We start from the raw sequence: 14,910 nt of genomic DNA, 5'->3' as shown, positions 1-14,910 counted from the left end.
ACTACTACTCTAGCTTTGAGATGGTCTCCGTCGAAGGATCACATTATGTCGAAGAAAGACGAGAAGGAGTTCAGAAAGCTGCACAAGGAGTACTTCGGTGACACAAGGAAACACAAGAGATTGCCGGTTTTTGAAGAGGTGGAGTTGAACATGTTCAAAGATGTGATCTACGAAGAGATAAATTTGGAGGAAAATTTAGAACCTAGAAAGAAACTACTTGTGTGAAGCATATTTACAGTTTTTTTTCATACAAGTTCATCATGTAGCTTTAGCCTTGTTTTATTAGAGTTATCTGCGCTCTTCCAGCACCAAGTTTATTCCACGCCCATGGTAGTCTTTAGTTTGATTACTCTTAACAATCTCTTAGTACTATATTCTTAAACCAACCATAATCTAGGATCACTCTACCATGACAGAACCAGTATATGTAAAAGAATCCGTTGCACTGTTACAAGTGAAACAAATCAAAACGATCATAGAAGAACACTAGAAATTTAGCATCTGAATTTTGAAAGCATTGATCTGGCAGCCGGGGTGATTTCTCAGAAACCACCTAGCTCTAGTATAAACTTGCAGCTGAAGATAGAGGGACGAGGTGTTCCATAGTTTTGTGCTAGAAGCACGGTAAACCTTTATCCCTTTAAAAGCTTAAAACCTTGAAGAAAGACTGCTCTCTACACAATTGATTCCATTTAGATAAACCACAGTTCATGTTAAAAGTCCTCCAACTTCAAAGATTCAAACTATGACCAAGACAAAAAAAGGATTTAGATGTAGAACCTCATTCTTGCTTGGAAAACAGATTGGTTTTCCGTACAAAGTACATTATCAGCTCAAAATTCAAAAATCCCCAAGAATCCCATTCAAAAGAAAAGCAATAGAGCAAATAGAGCAACAACATATTTGCAAAGTTCTTGAGAAAAACCACTGAACTATAGCTTTCTAGGACAAGGTAATATACAGCTTCAAGTGGTGGTAAGGTCAGCAGTGGTAGGAAATTAGAAGTTTAGACTCTCATATTGGTGGTACAATTCTGACCAAGAATAAAACTATTGATAACAGAACGTATAGCACTCAATATTGCCAAATCAAAAGCCTCGCTTCTGAGTTAAACACAGACTAAAAAATTTATAGGAAACCAAGGGAATGTTTAACTCACACACTGAAAAACAATTAGAGCAACATATGCAAGAAAACAACCAAGGGAAGTAATCACAGAAACAGGCTTGACAAAGGTACGACAATTGCACTGCAAAAAGCTCACTAAGTGAAGCTTTAGCTATTGCCATCAACTCTTAGGATCATGTTGAGGCCTTGGCCTCTGAGGGGGAGATTTTTGATAACATCAAAAAGTTTCTTATGGATGCAAAACTAGATCATTCTACTCACAACAGGATTGGGATCAGTATATAGTAATTGAGTCCATTATAAAACAAAAGCAAGTTTCAGCCTGATGCTAAATGCTTTCTCCAACTCTAAGCCCCAACACAGCCAGGTAAGTCATACTTCAGATTGAACAAACAAAGACAACTTCTAATTGTCGATGAAAATGAAACGACATGATAGCATAAACAAGTTGAGTACATTACAAATCAAAAGCACGTTCCAGCCAAACACCGCATGCTTCCATTAACTCCAAACCACATCACAACATCACATTAGATAAAAACTAAACATACTAGAATCTGCATACAGCACTCGAGTACATAGTAAAACAAACCCCCTAAGTTTCGGCAAGATGCTGAAACATCTCACCTCTAATACCACAGCAAGCTCCACTCCTAAATGCGACCATCCCACAAGGAATCGAGCCTAACCTTGCCACCTTTCAAAAGACTCTCCACTTCTTTCGGAGGATCCATCCCCAGCCTGCAAGCACGCTCCCACCGCGCCAGCCTAGTAATCCCAAGGCACGGTCCGTATGCCGTGTTCAGATCAAACTGCCTCAGCAGCTCCTCTTGCGCATCATAATCATCTAATCATAAAAAATAAAACAAGCATGAATTAAACAAAATCACGCAAAGAATAAACAAAATTTACACAAATAAAAAGTTGAAAAATTAAACCCTAACCCAAACGAAACCCTAACATTACTCGGATTCGAAAATTGAAAGCGAAAGGAGGGACAGGGATGAGTAGATAGATAGGGATACCTTTGAGATCAGGAGCGGCGTGGGAGATGAGGGCGGAGGGTTGAGTGACTTTGGAGCCGAGAGAGGCGGAGGGGGAGGCCTTCTTCTTGGAGATACCGGTCTTCTTCTGCTTGTAGAAACCCTTCATGTTCGATTTCGTCGCCATCGCTTTTCTCACAGTCTCTGTTTGTGTTTCAAATTTTGAATTCCTTTCTTCTTCCTTTCCTGGGGGACTCGCCCGCTTAACATTAATAGGGATTCTGGACTCTTCTTTTCCTTTTAAGTCCCTGAAAATTATTTCTTTTTGGGAAGAAGTCCCTGTAATATTAGATATTTCAATTATTGACCCCAAACTTTATGCTCTATTTTCCTTATTTTGCACTTCTGGTTTTTATTAAATTGTTGATTTTTTCTGTTAGAAGAGAATTTGCAGATTTTAACTACTCAAAACTCTCGAAAGAAAAAAATAACATCCTTGTGGAAAGATTTATCAATCATTTTTGTGAAAATGAATAACGAGAATACGAATTTTGCTCTTCTTAAAAGCGGTTTGTTGAGTTTTCATTGTGATTAATCTAGAGTTGCTTGAAAAATTCTTTTATGTAACAACGTTGCAAGGGAATAGAAGCTCAAGCAAATCTGTCAAGGCCCCAAGGGTTGATATATATGAGTCATGACTCATGAAACAGCATTTTGCATTACATGCTTGAAACTTGAAAGCCACACTTTGCACTGATGATAACAGAGTTGTGGTGCTAGTTGAGATGATCTGATTTATAATTAATTCAACGCCTTATTGCCCACAATCATATAGTTTTTGTCCTGTTTATGACTTTATTTTATATCAGCATTCAGTTTGCATCATCAGATCATCTGTAATACTTCAATCAGAAATTGGTTGAAACCTCTGACCCTGGTAGTATACTCATAAACGGCGCAGCACTTGCTTTTATTGCAACATGAGTAGTAAGAAAATGGCATCAGATTATCAGCTAGCAACCTAAATTACAGAACAATTGAAAACATAAACCTAGTTCATTAAAAGGAGCAAATGGCAAAGTGAGAGTGAGCACATCATTAAGCTCCTCGACGATGATCCTTCTACAATCTACAAAACATTTCCCTCCTAGTTCATTACACAGCAATGACAGCATTAGTTAGAAACCTATACACAAAGATTTTGATCAGGTTGACACACGATGTCATAATGCATGCAAACAATAACAATAAGAAAGCAGCAGGGAAATCATCTTGAACAATAGTGAATATCAACTTTCAGAGAACAAATGCAAAATCGGAAATATCCAGCTTACAATCAGCTATCAAAAACTATTTTGACCAAAAATATGTTGTGACATTATGAGCATATGGCAAGAGTGACAGCTTCTAGGTTAGAGACCGGAATATGCCTAGAGGCCGGGACTTCCGAGTGAGAGACCACCCACTCCTACAAGCCAACACATTCTACTGCAACGCAGAAAGATATCAGCAAACACAGAGGAGGAAGAAACAAGAATGAACTAAAAAAAAAAATTGGGGTCCGATTGGCAGAGTCTAGCAGGCCATGGTGGATCCGGGTGGCACCGACCCGTTATCCTTTCACTGCAAGGAGCGGGAGGTAGTCGCTGCTCTGTGAAACCAGCCTCACGCATTGCTCTCCCCTCTAAGGACTGTGTGACCCGGAGCCTTCACCCAAGCCACACAGCCCAACTCTTCGCTTGAAACGGGCGGGTCAGAATAAAGCCAGACCGAACCCGACCCGCTAGCGCAAAGCCAATGTTCCGCAACCTTGTCGCCCCCGCTCGGTTACAAGCTCGCGTTACCAAGCTCGGCGATATTTGATGTATGGTCAGCTTATATAAACCAAGATGTTAGCTCCTGCTAGGCGATGTGGGACTAGCTTCTCTTGTATTTTTGCTGAAGGCAAGGACTCAACTTTTAAGGTCTTTTGGACTGTGAAATTCGTCCATAATTGATAGATTCTTCACAATTTAGGGAGACGAAATAACACTTGCTTGATGCCTTTTGTTCCATAAACAAACAATTTTAGGTGTACTGAAATTGCAACTGATCAATTCAGCTCCATCCAAAGCATGAGAAACAAAAGGCTATTGTACCTAGGTATTACCAGAGGATGGGATGTGCAGAACAATCACCCCCAATTTCTTCAAATCTATTTCATGCATGCTATAAATTGGATACAAAACCATAGAGATACTCAGATACATGGTATGTTCTAGCACAGAGATACGTTCATGATTTCATGAAACCAAGATAAATACCTTTTGAAGCAACGGTAGTTGACTAAGGTCTCGTAGTCCCTCCCCTCTGCAACTCTTGCATCCTCTGCAACTCGTCAAGGTAAAGAATCCTAATATATATCTACAGGATAATGTTCAGCAAGTCTAAGATCTAGCCAAATTCCAATAGGATACTGTTAGATTTCCTTGTCCTATAAGTTATATATAATACCTAATACTAATCAATAATCATGATCAATATCCACGATTAATATTAGAATTCACTTCTTGTGCTTTGGCATGTGATTTATGGATAAATAATCCTAGCCTAACTCTATAAAGTATAAAGAGTGTGTGGTGGTCTTAGCGGTATAAAACTTGTAAGTATATATATTAGGAATACCACAGATGATTTTAGTAGTGTTTTAAGGTTTCCTGATAAAGGTTGGAAGTTGGAACTAGAGGATATACGGCTGAGAAAATGTTGCATCTGCAACAGAGGTTCAGCATTCAAAAGTTTGAGAGTCCCATTCAGGAATATGGCTAGAGTGACAGCTTCTGAGCTATAAACACCTACAAAGACATGATCATGAACCAAATCCGAACACATTCCACTGCTACGCAGAAAAGGAAGGATTCTATGAGTATTTGTACAAACTACCTGTATTGTTCTCTTGAAATCTATCCCAGCAGTGGTTTCTAACTTCTAAACCTACACAGAAAAGCCAAGTCAAGAATAGTATGAAGAATGCCCAAAAATGGTTATAAACATATAGCTCTAGCTCATGTCACAAGGCTAATTCATAAATTTTATTCTGATATGGTTATAAATTTATAATACAACAAAAATGGCCGTAGATATATACATAGTAAAGAACTACAAGCTCAAGGAGTTGAGATTTTTTTTTTCCTTTCTGTCAATGGTTAGAAGTGGTCAGACCTCCGGAAAGAGATGATATGGGAGCACCAAAAAATGTACTTTGAACTTTTGAAGTGTGAACTAACACAAGAATTTTCTACAGTTGGGAGCTTTACATAGACAGGGAACTCTCAGCTCGTCACGTTCATCCGGCTCAAACAAGTAATCGTAAGTTAGTTCTTCACCTTCCGAAACATTAGTCTTGGCAATGAGAACTACTCGGTTCTGCTCACCCACACTGATGATCCTTGAATAGCAATTTGGCATGCACGAATGGTTAATCAACCTTGCTATATTTCCTTTACATGTAGCATCAATAACTACTTCCTCGCTGATTTTGAAAAGATAGCAATCTTTGCCTTGTCGCCTGTACCTTGCTTCCCTCACATCTGCAACGGTGCCTCTTACTTGCTCACCTCGATACTCGATAACCATTTCTCCTTGTTGTATGTTCCTACGTGCAAATAGTCCCCATTTATGTATTCCAGATTTACCAAAACAAACCCGGTGAGCTTCGGTTTTCTGCAAGTGGGAAAGCCGATCCTTGAAGGAAGAAAAAGCTTTAGAATCATATTCAACTAGTTTATGTGTGTTCAAGCTGTCTATTACGTCTAAAGAATGATGTGTTGCTCCCCTTGGTCTATGAATAATTGGTAGCCGCTCACCTCCCTTAAAACTTGCTCGGCATTTTGCAGCAGAGAGCGGTTCTTCTAACTCATAAGACTCTAAGGAGGTTGAAGGTTCTGGAGCTTCAGTCTTGTTTGATGAGGGCACCCTCGAAGCCCTGAAGAAACCTTTCTCGTTTTGAAGCAAGCTTTTAGCAGCAAAAACAGCCCAAGGAGTACGAATGACGATAACAGCTTCTGGATTGGGGGTCCTGTGCACAGCACAATATATCAACTTAGTTGTTACTTGCTTCCCATTCTTCAGCTGGCTATGCAACTCCATGCTGTAGCCTGCTCTTGATGCACAGATTGCATGGAAATGAGTGTCACATTTGCAACATGTGGTGCAGGAACCATGAGTCTGTGTACAAATCACACAAGGCTTCAGAAAACTAGTGGGTGGGATTCTGAGGATTCCTACAGCAGGTTCCATCTTCTCATGATTCAGGAACCCTACTTCGGGCCGAAACCAAGCACAAGAAACATGTACCCACAATGTATCCACATCAGTAGGCTTCAAAGCACCTCCTTTCACAGGACATAGACAACACTCTCTAATGACCTCAGGTGTTTCACATGCTCTACAAACCCATGAAGTAAAATCCTGAACATGTTTTGCACCATAGCATTCTTGGTGCACAGCTATTTGACACCTATTGCAAATGATCATCTTGTTATCTTCCCAATCTTCAACCCATCTACAAACCGCACATCTTTCACTTGTCCACTTCGCATCGATCGGCTTGTACTTTTGTTCTAAGGCATTACGTATTTGCTGCTTATCTAAACCTTGTTCATGGTACTGTGCAATCCATTGTTCCAGTGTTAGCATTGTGGCCTTCACCTTCACACTATGCTTCCATTTTTTGGCTCTACATCCTGTGTGCCATTCCCATTTACCAAGGCTCTGCATCTTTGACTCACCACACGTTCCACACTTGCAAGCAACCATATGAAGGTGTGGCACATATGTTCCTTCCATGCCATTACACACCACAGTCACGCCGGTCACAGATTTCCGGCCACTTTCCACATCGGACGATTCACATTCCTTGTTTTTGCAATCAATGTGCTCCATGTCCATGAAAACGTTACTTGAAATTCTGTCACATTCATCATGCACGCAATCTCCACCGTTTGATTTTTTCACTTTTTTCTTCGTAACTCTAGCTTGCTTTTTTTCATATAAATCAACCGAAGACGGCAGTTGCGGGCGACCTCGACCTCGAGCCGACCTCCGTAAGTTGTCAGAGCTCCGGTTGACCTCGACCGGAGCAGAAAACGACTCGTTGTATCCCTCGGAGCCGCTGCTGAAATCTTGGACTGAGTAATACCCATTAGTTTTCCGCCTCTTCGGGTTTGCGGCATCTTTTTGCTGCTTGCAGCGTTTCAAATTCGGCATTTTGAATCTCGAGGAACCCCAAACCAGAACTTGTTTAAATAGATGTTAGATCATAGTTCCTAACCCATTAAGGAGTCAATGATTCATATCTATAGATTGAATGATGATTCCTAACCTAACAAGGGTACTTTACTTTCGGTTTCCTTGTAAGAGATATGATCACTACTTCACGACTCTGTCAAATACGATCTATTAATATAAAAGACCATTTGCTCTTAATATAACCATTTTATCATCTCGACCTAAATGCAATGGTTGACCGAAATATTTGATCAATTAAGCTCACATTTTGGGTGATTTTGAATCTGAATAGGATTTGCATTATTGAGTTAGGTATACTGTATGTACATTTGTACCTAAGTGTCTAGCTAAAGAGTTCTTATTTGGATTAATTACATATCACCCCTCAAACTATGGAGGCGCTTTCATTTTCATACCCAAGTATGAAATTCTAACGTTTGGGTACCTAAACTTACTTCCGTTAGACATGTTCATACCCGGGGTTAAAAACTCCGTTACAAAAATATGTCATTAACCTGTGTGTTGGCAGTTAACTGATGACGTGTCACCGCCACATATCTCTATTAATTAAGGCAATTTGCCTTATGGAACTGCTCTTAATTAAATTTATCATAATTCCAGCAAATCCCCTTACCTGAAATTCATTCTAGCAAATTTTTTTTTTTTTTTAATCAAAAGAGTCATGCATATTATAGAGTAAAACTTACATCAATGGAGCATATATGGCCTCGTTAAACCCTACCTCATAGGGAAGAGTACCACACTCCAACTCAATTCAATTACACAAATCGGCAACTAAAACATAACTAAGCTATTCCGGAACCATTCTCCACCAATAGGTATGGAATGGTACAGAAATAGCGCATATTTAGCCACATAATATGCTGCATTATTACTACTCCTTGGGATAAAACCCAAACTAAAAAACTGAAAATAACTTAGAAAAGTTCTTATCTCATCCACTATTGCTCCTTCTGGGCTGAGGTCTTCTTCTGCAAGATTAATAGTGTTAACAACAGTTTGAGAATCACATTCCACCTCTACATCAGTGAACCCAGCCTGAACACAAAAGTGAAGTCCATTTCTTAGAGCCATCATCTCGCAACTATAAGGACTAGGAAAACCAACCCCAGGTGTCGCCAATATCCCAATACAAGCTCCTTGATCATCCCTACAAACTGCTCCTGTTCCAAACAAACTATTTTTTTGATCCAATCCTCCATCAACATTGAGTTTGATCCTACCAGGGCTTGGTAGTCTCCATCTCTCCTTCACTCCTCTGTTCACATTTGACTCATTTGAATTCAACCCCTTCTCGTCCTTTTTCCAACTACCCTTCCATACCTCCCACCAGCATTCAACTGCCATAACGAAAGCCACAACATCTCCTGTAAATCTGCCATGTACCCTATCATTCCTCCATTGCCACAATCTCCAACATATTACTCCAAACCATTCTAGATCATCTCCATTCTAGCAAATTAGAAATATATAAAAGAAGGGTAAAAAAGACAAAATTCAATAAAAAAGGAATACATAGATAAAATTTCAAAATAGCAGTTATACATTGATTAGCTAGAATTTTTCCACTTTACGTGCACCTGTCTCTTCCTCCTATTTACGTGCAAGTATATCTTCTCCACTTTTTACATTTGCCAGAACTGTAAAAACTGCTAAACTTTTAGATACCCTCCGAATGCCTTTTGTTTATTAATTGTTTAACGTAGAGATATTTAATCAAAGAGGGTAAAAGAGTAAACCTTCAACAATAGAAAGATAGAAACCACTCTAGAGCAGTTTTCTTCTGTCCCTCAAACTTCTGCATTCGCAATCATGGTTTTCTTCTTCTCGAGTTCTCTCTTTCTTCAAAATGTTCCACTGCACTCTTTTCGATCAATGCGAGAGGCTCGATCGCGAGATGAAATCTTTGTAGATAGATATAGTGGCAAGATGGCAACGTTGACATATATAAGAGGTGAAGTGAGAATTGCATTTTATGCTTCCACGGGAATCATAGATATCCTCCTCCACATTGTATGATGAATCGTGATCCACTTTGTGGTTGAAGCTTTTACTTTATACCATTTGGGTTAGCATGCAAATGATTTCCTATGAATGGGAATGATAGATTATTAATTTTCATGGTTTCAATTTTTTGCTTTTGCAGGGTCACGACTTAAACAAAAGCACAAAGACTGCACAAATATAAAGGTAAGGTATGCTTATGCAGTTTTCCATATCACAGATTTGATATCTGAACTCCAGGTCTAACTCTTTTTTTCCTTCTTTTTCTGAAAGTATTGAAGATTTGGAAGTCATAAGGGGTTCTAACCGGCCAGGTGAGTAGATATTTATGTTGGGTTTCTTGCACAAGTTGCCGGAATAATGTCTTGATGTTTTTGTATGTGTTTTATGTTTTTGTTGTTTTCTGTTCTTTCAGATTCGGATGGTTTTCAATAGAAGTTGTATTTATTTATGTTTTCCGTTTTCATCATGCGATTATGAATAGTTGGATACATAGACTTACATTAACGCAAAGTAAAGTCCAGAAGTGCAGAGGATAGAGACGTGGCTGAGGGCATTATCTCTCTCGCCCTGTATGTGTTTGCTTCTCAAATATGGAAATTGGGATCTGAATATTATAACTGATTCAATGCTAAACAGAAGTGGAGTATATGGATGATGCACGTCTTGGAAACTAAATAGATTGTTCTTCGATTCTCACATTAACATATATACAAGGCCATACAGTGTACGTGGAAGTGTACAATTTTCTAAAAGATTTTAGGATTTGTGATCTTACTGTTTTTTTCCTTCCTAACTTTGCAGGAATATTGAACATTAGATTCAATATTATGATGATCGTATTTCTTAGAGGCCCAAGAGACTAGCTGCCCAAAATGAGGTATGCATTATTATGATCGTCTTAGTTCTAAGAGGATTGCTGCAACTATTTTAAAAGGGTTTCAATACTAGAGCTATTTTGAAAGGGTTTTAATAGAGATTTTTGATGGGATTCATTGATTAATTACAGGAGACAAATACACGTTCTGTTGTTGGTTAGCTTACTCAGGTCGAGATCTTAGATGGTTACTGTTTTTTCTTTGTTCAAGTTCAAAGTTGATGGTTCACGTACAATTGATGGATTCAGCCAAGGTTTGATTTGAAAGTGAAATTGTGTCTTCACACATTTTGCTGCATGTGTAGACATGAAGTCCTCCTTTTTCTTTTTCATAGTGTCACTGTAAGATGCTTGAATACTATGGTTGAGAGGTTGATTTCATTAGCAGTTAACAAGTTTTCATTTCTTCATACATACAGTAGAAGTTGACACTATTTTTTATACAGTTGATAATGTCAAATGAGTCTAACTGCTCAATTTTGTGATTTCCCAATTTCATTTTCACATGTTTTGACCATTCAGTTTGTCCGAAATAGAATACAATCAAGACAAACATTTACCGTAAGTACAACTCAAAACAAAAAATAATAATACGCACGCGTCATGCGTACCTCTTTCGCACGCTAGCATAAATACTAGGATATAAACGCACGCACGAGTGTGGCCATTTCGCGCATGCATAGAGAGAAAATTCATACATCTTCCGGAATCACATGTGTTTGGAAGAAAGACCTGCAACCGAATACAATTTTAATATATTACTAATGAAGTTCCACAATTTATTTATATTTTCTGTATTGGGAGCTTGACTGCCATAATTATATGGTTCAGTTTTTTTTTTTTAATGCTTAGCATATCATAAAGTTTTCTATCTATGATTTTCTCTATATTGTATTAGGGTAGTGTTAGAGGGTCTTAATAAGGCCTAAAATTTATGGTCTTAATCCTATGTGTCATGCCATGTAAGTAAATAAAAATATTTATTTTCAATTCCACATAATATATCTTGCCAAATCAAAACATTGCATTACCAACTATTTCCTTTTATATTTTAAGGGGTGAATCAATGATATTACTGTACTTTATTAGGTAATGGAAACAAATATTACATATTAATAGCAACCACTAATTATGTATATTTATGGAATGTTTCTTACAACAATATGAAGATTAACTTTTTTTAAATAATAATTAGTTTTGTCAAATAAACTCTAACCGTAACCTTAATTCGTCCAAAAAACAATTATAATTCATCAAAAAGAAAACACTAATATAAGATAATTCATATATAATTCATCAAAACTTTCTATAATTCGTCCAAAAAATAATTTATATACAAATAATTTCTCTAAATGATTTACATACAGATTATTTATATAATATACATGTATTTTTTTTTATAATATACATGTATTATAAATATATAATATAATGTTATTTTGATGTTATATTTTTTATATTTAATTAGATATTTGGAAGAAGGAAAGCTAAAATAGTTTTATTTTTCAATGAAAAACTGAAATTTATTAGAGTCATTGTTTGAAATGGATCAAATGATAAGATGGTCTTTATACTTAAGTATTACATGGCATAAGATTTTTAATATGTGATGTGTCTAAATGATTTGACATGCCACATAGATTTGAGGCCTAAAATCTTAGGCCTTAATAAGGCCTAGAATCATTTTCCATTTTATTATTGGAGCTCTGTTAAATTAGGCTTTATTAAGTGAGCACACTTATATATTGTACATTTGAGTATGACCAAAAGAAAATGATCACATATCAAAGTAGAATAATTAGCCTTTCAAGAGACATGTCAGTCTTCACAATTTGAAAGCGATAATTTACAGGCATGAGCGCACCCGCGTGTAGGAAGACTAGATGTTGATCAAATACCCAAACACTAGGCTATATTAAGTGAGCATACTTATTATTGTCTGTTTTCATAAAGGATTGACAGAAGAGGATTACAACTCAAAGTAGAATAATTGGTCGTTCACGAGACATGCCAATCTATAAACTTTAAAAACGATATTTCACAAGCTTGAGCGCGGCCCTTCTGCACGTTCTCATCAAGTCACGTGTAAGTTTTGGTAGATACCACTATATTAGCTCAGGGTACTTCATGACGAAAAAAGACATATGCATGTGCGAGCACGGCCTTTCCGCACGCGCATTCAGGAAGGCTAGTATTTGATAAACTCAAGAAAATAAATAAACAGTTATAAAAAATTCAAAATATATTAGATGGGTTTTGAGCCTTCCCTTCCCTTCTAGTTGTTCTCAGTCGACCGATCCCAAACCCAGTTCCTACCCTAATCTAATTCCTCTTTTCCTCCCATCCTCCTTTAACTAAAGACTTCTAATTTTACAATTCTAATGGCTGCATACTCCGATTGGGGTGGAGAGGCAAGGTGGATTGCGAGCTGGAGCACTGTTGCTCGATTGCTAAAGGTTCATCAACGACTTCAAAAATAATGACCCAACGGTGATCTCGCTTAGGATCGTAGCGGAGTTGTGGGTAAGTTTTCGGGCACTGGACTTGAGCTCTGCAGTGGACATGGCTAGCTAGAGTTTCGCGGCTATCCAAGAGCTTGTTGAGGCAAGTTATGACTCAGTGCTACAGTTTTAGAGTAGATCGAAACTCGAAATGGATCATCTCCTACAAGCTAGATTTCATTATAGGTACATAATTTTCTACTTTAGATATGAGATTTCAAATTTTAAATCGAAAACTGAAATTGGTTAGGGAGAGAGAGTCATGCCGAAAGTAGAGGTTGCGGCCGCCGCGGTGGTGGTGGCGCTATTGAGACAATTGAGGTGACCGGCTAGTCGGTTCCGCATATGGGTCTTCTCTAATGTCAATGTTTGGCCAAATTCTCCTTTCAAAATCTGACTTTAGCTTTTCCTGCTTCATGATTCATGTTCCATTTGAAATGTACTGGGTGTTGCTCCCTAAATCAGAAGATGATATTTACGTGACACTTGCCTTTATGAATTGGCACTTTATTTATTTCAAATATTAGGAAGTGCCACATCATGAGTTAACTGACACACAGGTTAATGACAGATTTTTGTAACGGAGTTTTTAACCCCGGGTATGAATATGTCTAACGGAAGTAAGTTCAGGTACTTTTTTTTTTTTTGATGGAATGGACGTCAAGTCTTTAATAAATCGAAAAGAAATGACAATTACAACATGACATGCCCGCAAGGGCACGAGAATGAATGTCATGCAAGGGTGCTCTAAAGCAACCTACCGAAACTACCATGAGTCTACTCAAATTGAAACTAAAACTGAAAACTAGAATATGACAGGAAGAATTAGGAGAGCCCTAATTCTAGCATTTTATTCCAAGAGCCCGGAACCATCCTACACAGAGGAGGTTACCCCGAGATCTAGCTCTACGATCCACCAACCTAAAATGAGAAAGGGCCCTAGTAGTCTGATCCAAGAGAAGACCATGAGGCCCAAGTCCACGTCCCATAGCCAACTGCTGTGGACACCCAGAACAAACAGTTCCCTACCCACCAGATCGCCGCCGACACCAAGAGTTGTCGCCTGAGCTCCAGTTACAAACCGGAAAGGAATCTGCGCCTTCGTTTCCCCCCTGATAAGCCCCAAGAACCCGACGTCTACCATCGGATACCAGACTTGCACCGAGCTTGCAACCCTTAGAAAAGCTGAGCCCACCAATAACCTAGCATTCTGCAGATCCGATTTGGGATTCCTTAATCCAAGCTGTTTCCGCCATGGATCATCAGCTCTAGAAGCCTATAGCATCTGCCAAGGCTTCCTAATTCGATTGACACCGATCGTGCTGACCTTTGCCAAAGCAGTAACACCTTCACAGCAACCATGCATCTCGCCAATCTTGTATCCACCATTGAGAACCCAGAGGCCAAGGAGAACAAAGAGCCAAAGCTATAGCCCGATGCGTGCTAGAGTACAGCCTTGAACGCCTCTCAAAAAAGAATCGTCACCGATTTGACTGGAAATCAAAACCCTAGGCGGCGGCAAGAAAAAAGAGAGAGAGAGAGACAGAGAGAGGAGACCACTATCATTTCCACAATTAAACAAGGCGGACAAGTTCAGGTACCTAAATGTTAGAATTTCATACTTCGGTATAAAAGTGAAAACGCCTCCATAATTCGGATGGTAATATGTAATTAATCCTTCTTATTTTGATTTTGTTTTTCTTTCAATTTTTTAAATAGAACGTCACTGAGATTTATGCACCGCCTTAACTTTTACAAGTCGTATCAACAATATCCAATTTGGTTTCAAATTCGATTTGTAGAAATTGAAGGAATCTTTCAAGAACTATAATGCAGAGAGAGTTATATCCAGAGAAGTGGATAGAGAATACATGGGGTCAGCTTTTAAAAGTTTATACTGATGACGGTTGTTAGTTGTTACATTTGCAATTACATCAATCATCAGTGACTTTGTACCTGAAATTTGTCGGCAGAAACAAACCTCGCATCTAGGGCGGTCACCATGTTCACCATGTAAACCAGAAGACAACGATTTATGGCAGTCACCAACTAAATTAATTGTCATACATGATTGAAGGAAGCAGTGGCGGAGCCAGGAATTCATCGTTGGGGGGGGGGGGGGGGGTTC

The 14,910-nt window shown here is 38.5% G+C and overlaps 2 protein-coding genes across 2 annotated transcripts; both read right to left on the bottom strand.

Annotated features, from left to right (window-relative positions):
* Positions 1 to 1,429: 1,429 nt before the first annotated feature.
* On the bottom strand, positions 1,430 to 2,353 carry LOC101311617 (DNA polymerase delta subunit 4-like). Its single transcript, XM_004288507.1, has 2 exons — positions 2,154 to 2,353; positions 1,430 to 1,975 (listed from the first exon to the last, which is right to left on the bottom strand). The coding sequence occupies exons 1-2, from the start codon at positions 2,296 to 2,298 to the stop codon at positions 1,782 to 1,784; spliced, it is 339 nt and encodes a 112-aa protein (XP_004288555.1). The 5' UTR covers positions 2,299 to 2,353; the 3' UTR covers positions 1,430 to 1,781.
* A 1,896-nt stretch (positions 2,354 to 4,249) lies between these two features.
* On the bottom strand, positions 4,250 to 7,358 carry LOC101296244 (histone-lysine N-methyltransferase ATX3-like). The gene is made up of 5 exons (XM_004289510.1): positions 5,378 to 7,358; positions 5,034 to 5,084; positions 4,844 to 4,945; positions 4,415 to 4,478; positions 4,250 to 4,319 (listed from the first exon to the last, which is right to left on the bottom strand). The coding sequence occupies exons 1-5, from the start codon at positions 7,356 to 7,358 to the stop codon at positions 4,250 to 4,252; spliced, it is 2,268 nt and encodes a 755-aa protein (XP_004289558.1).
* Positions 7,359 to 14,910: the final 7,552 nt, after the last annotated feature.

The sequence above is a fragment of the Fragaria vesca genome, linkage group LG1 (assembly GCF_000184155.1).
Source record: "Fragaria vesca subsp. vesca linkage group LG1, FraVesHawaii_1.0, whole genome shotgun sequence".
Lineage (NCBI taxonomy): Eukaryota > Viridiplantae > Streptophyta > Magnoliopsida > Rosales > Rosaceae > Fragaria > Fragaria vesca.
The sequence above is the reverse complement of the archived record's forward strand: the minus strand, read 5'-3'. Positions and strand labels throughout refer to the sequence as shown.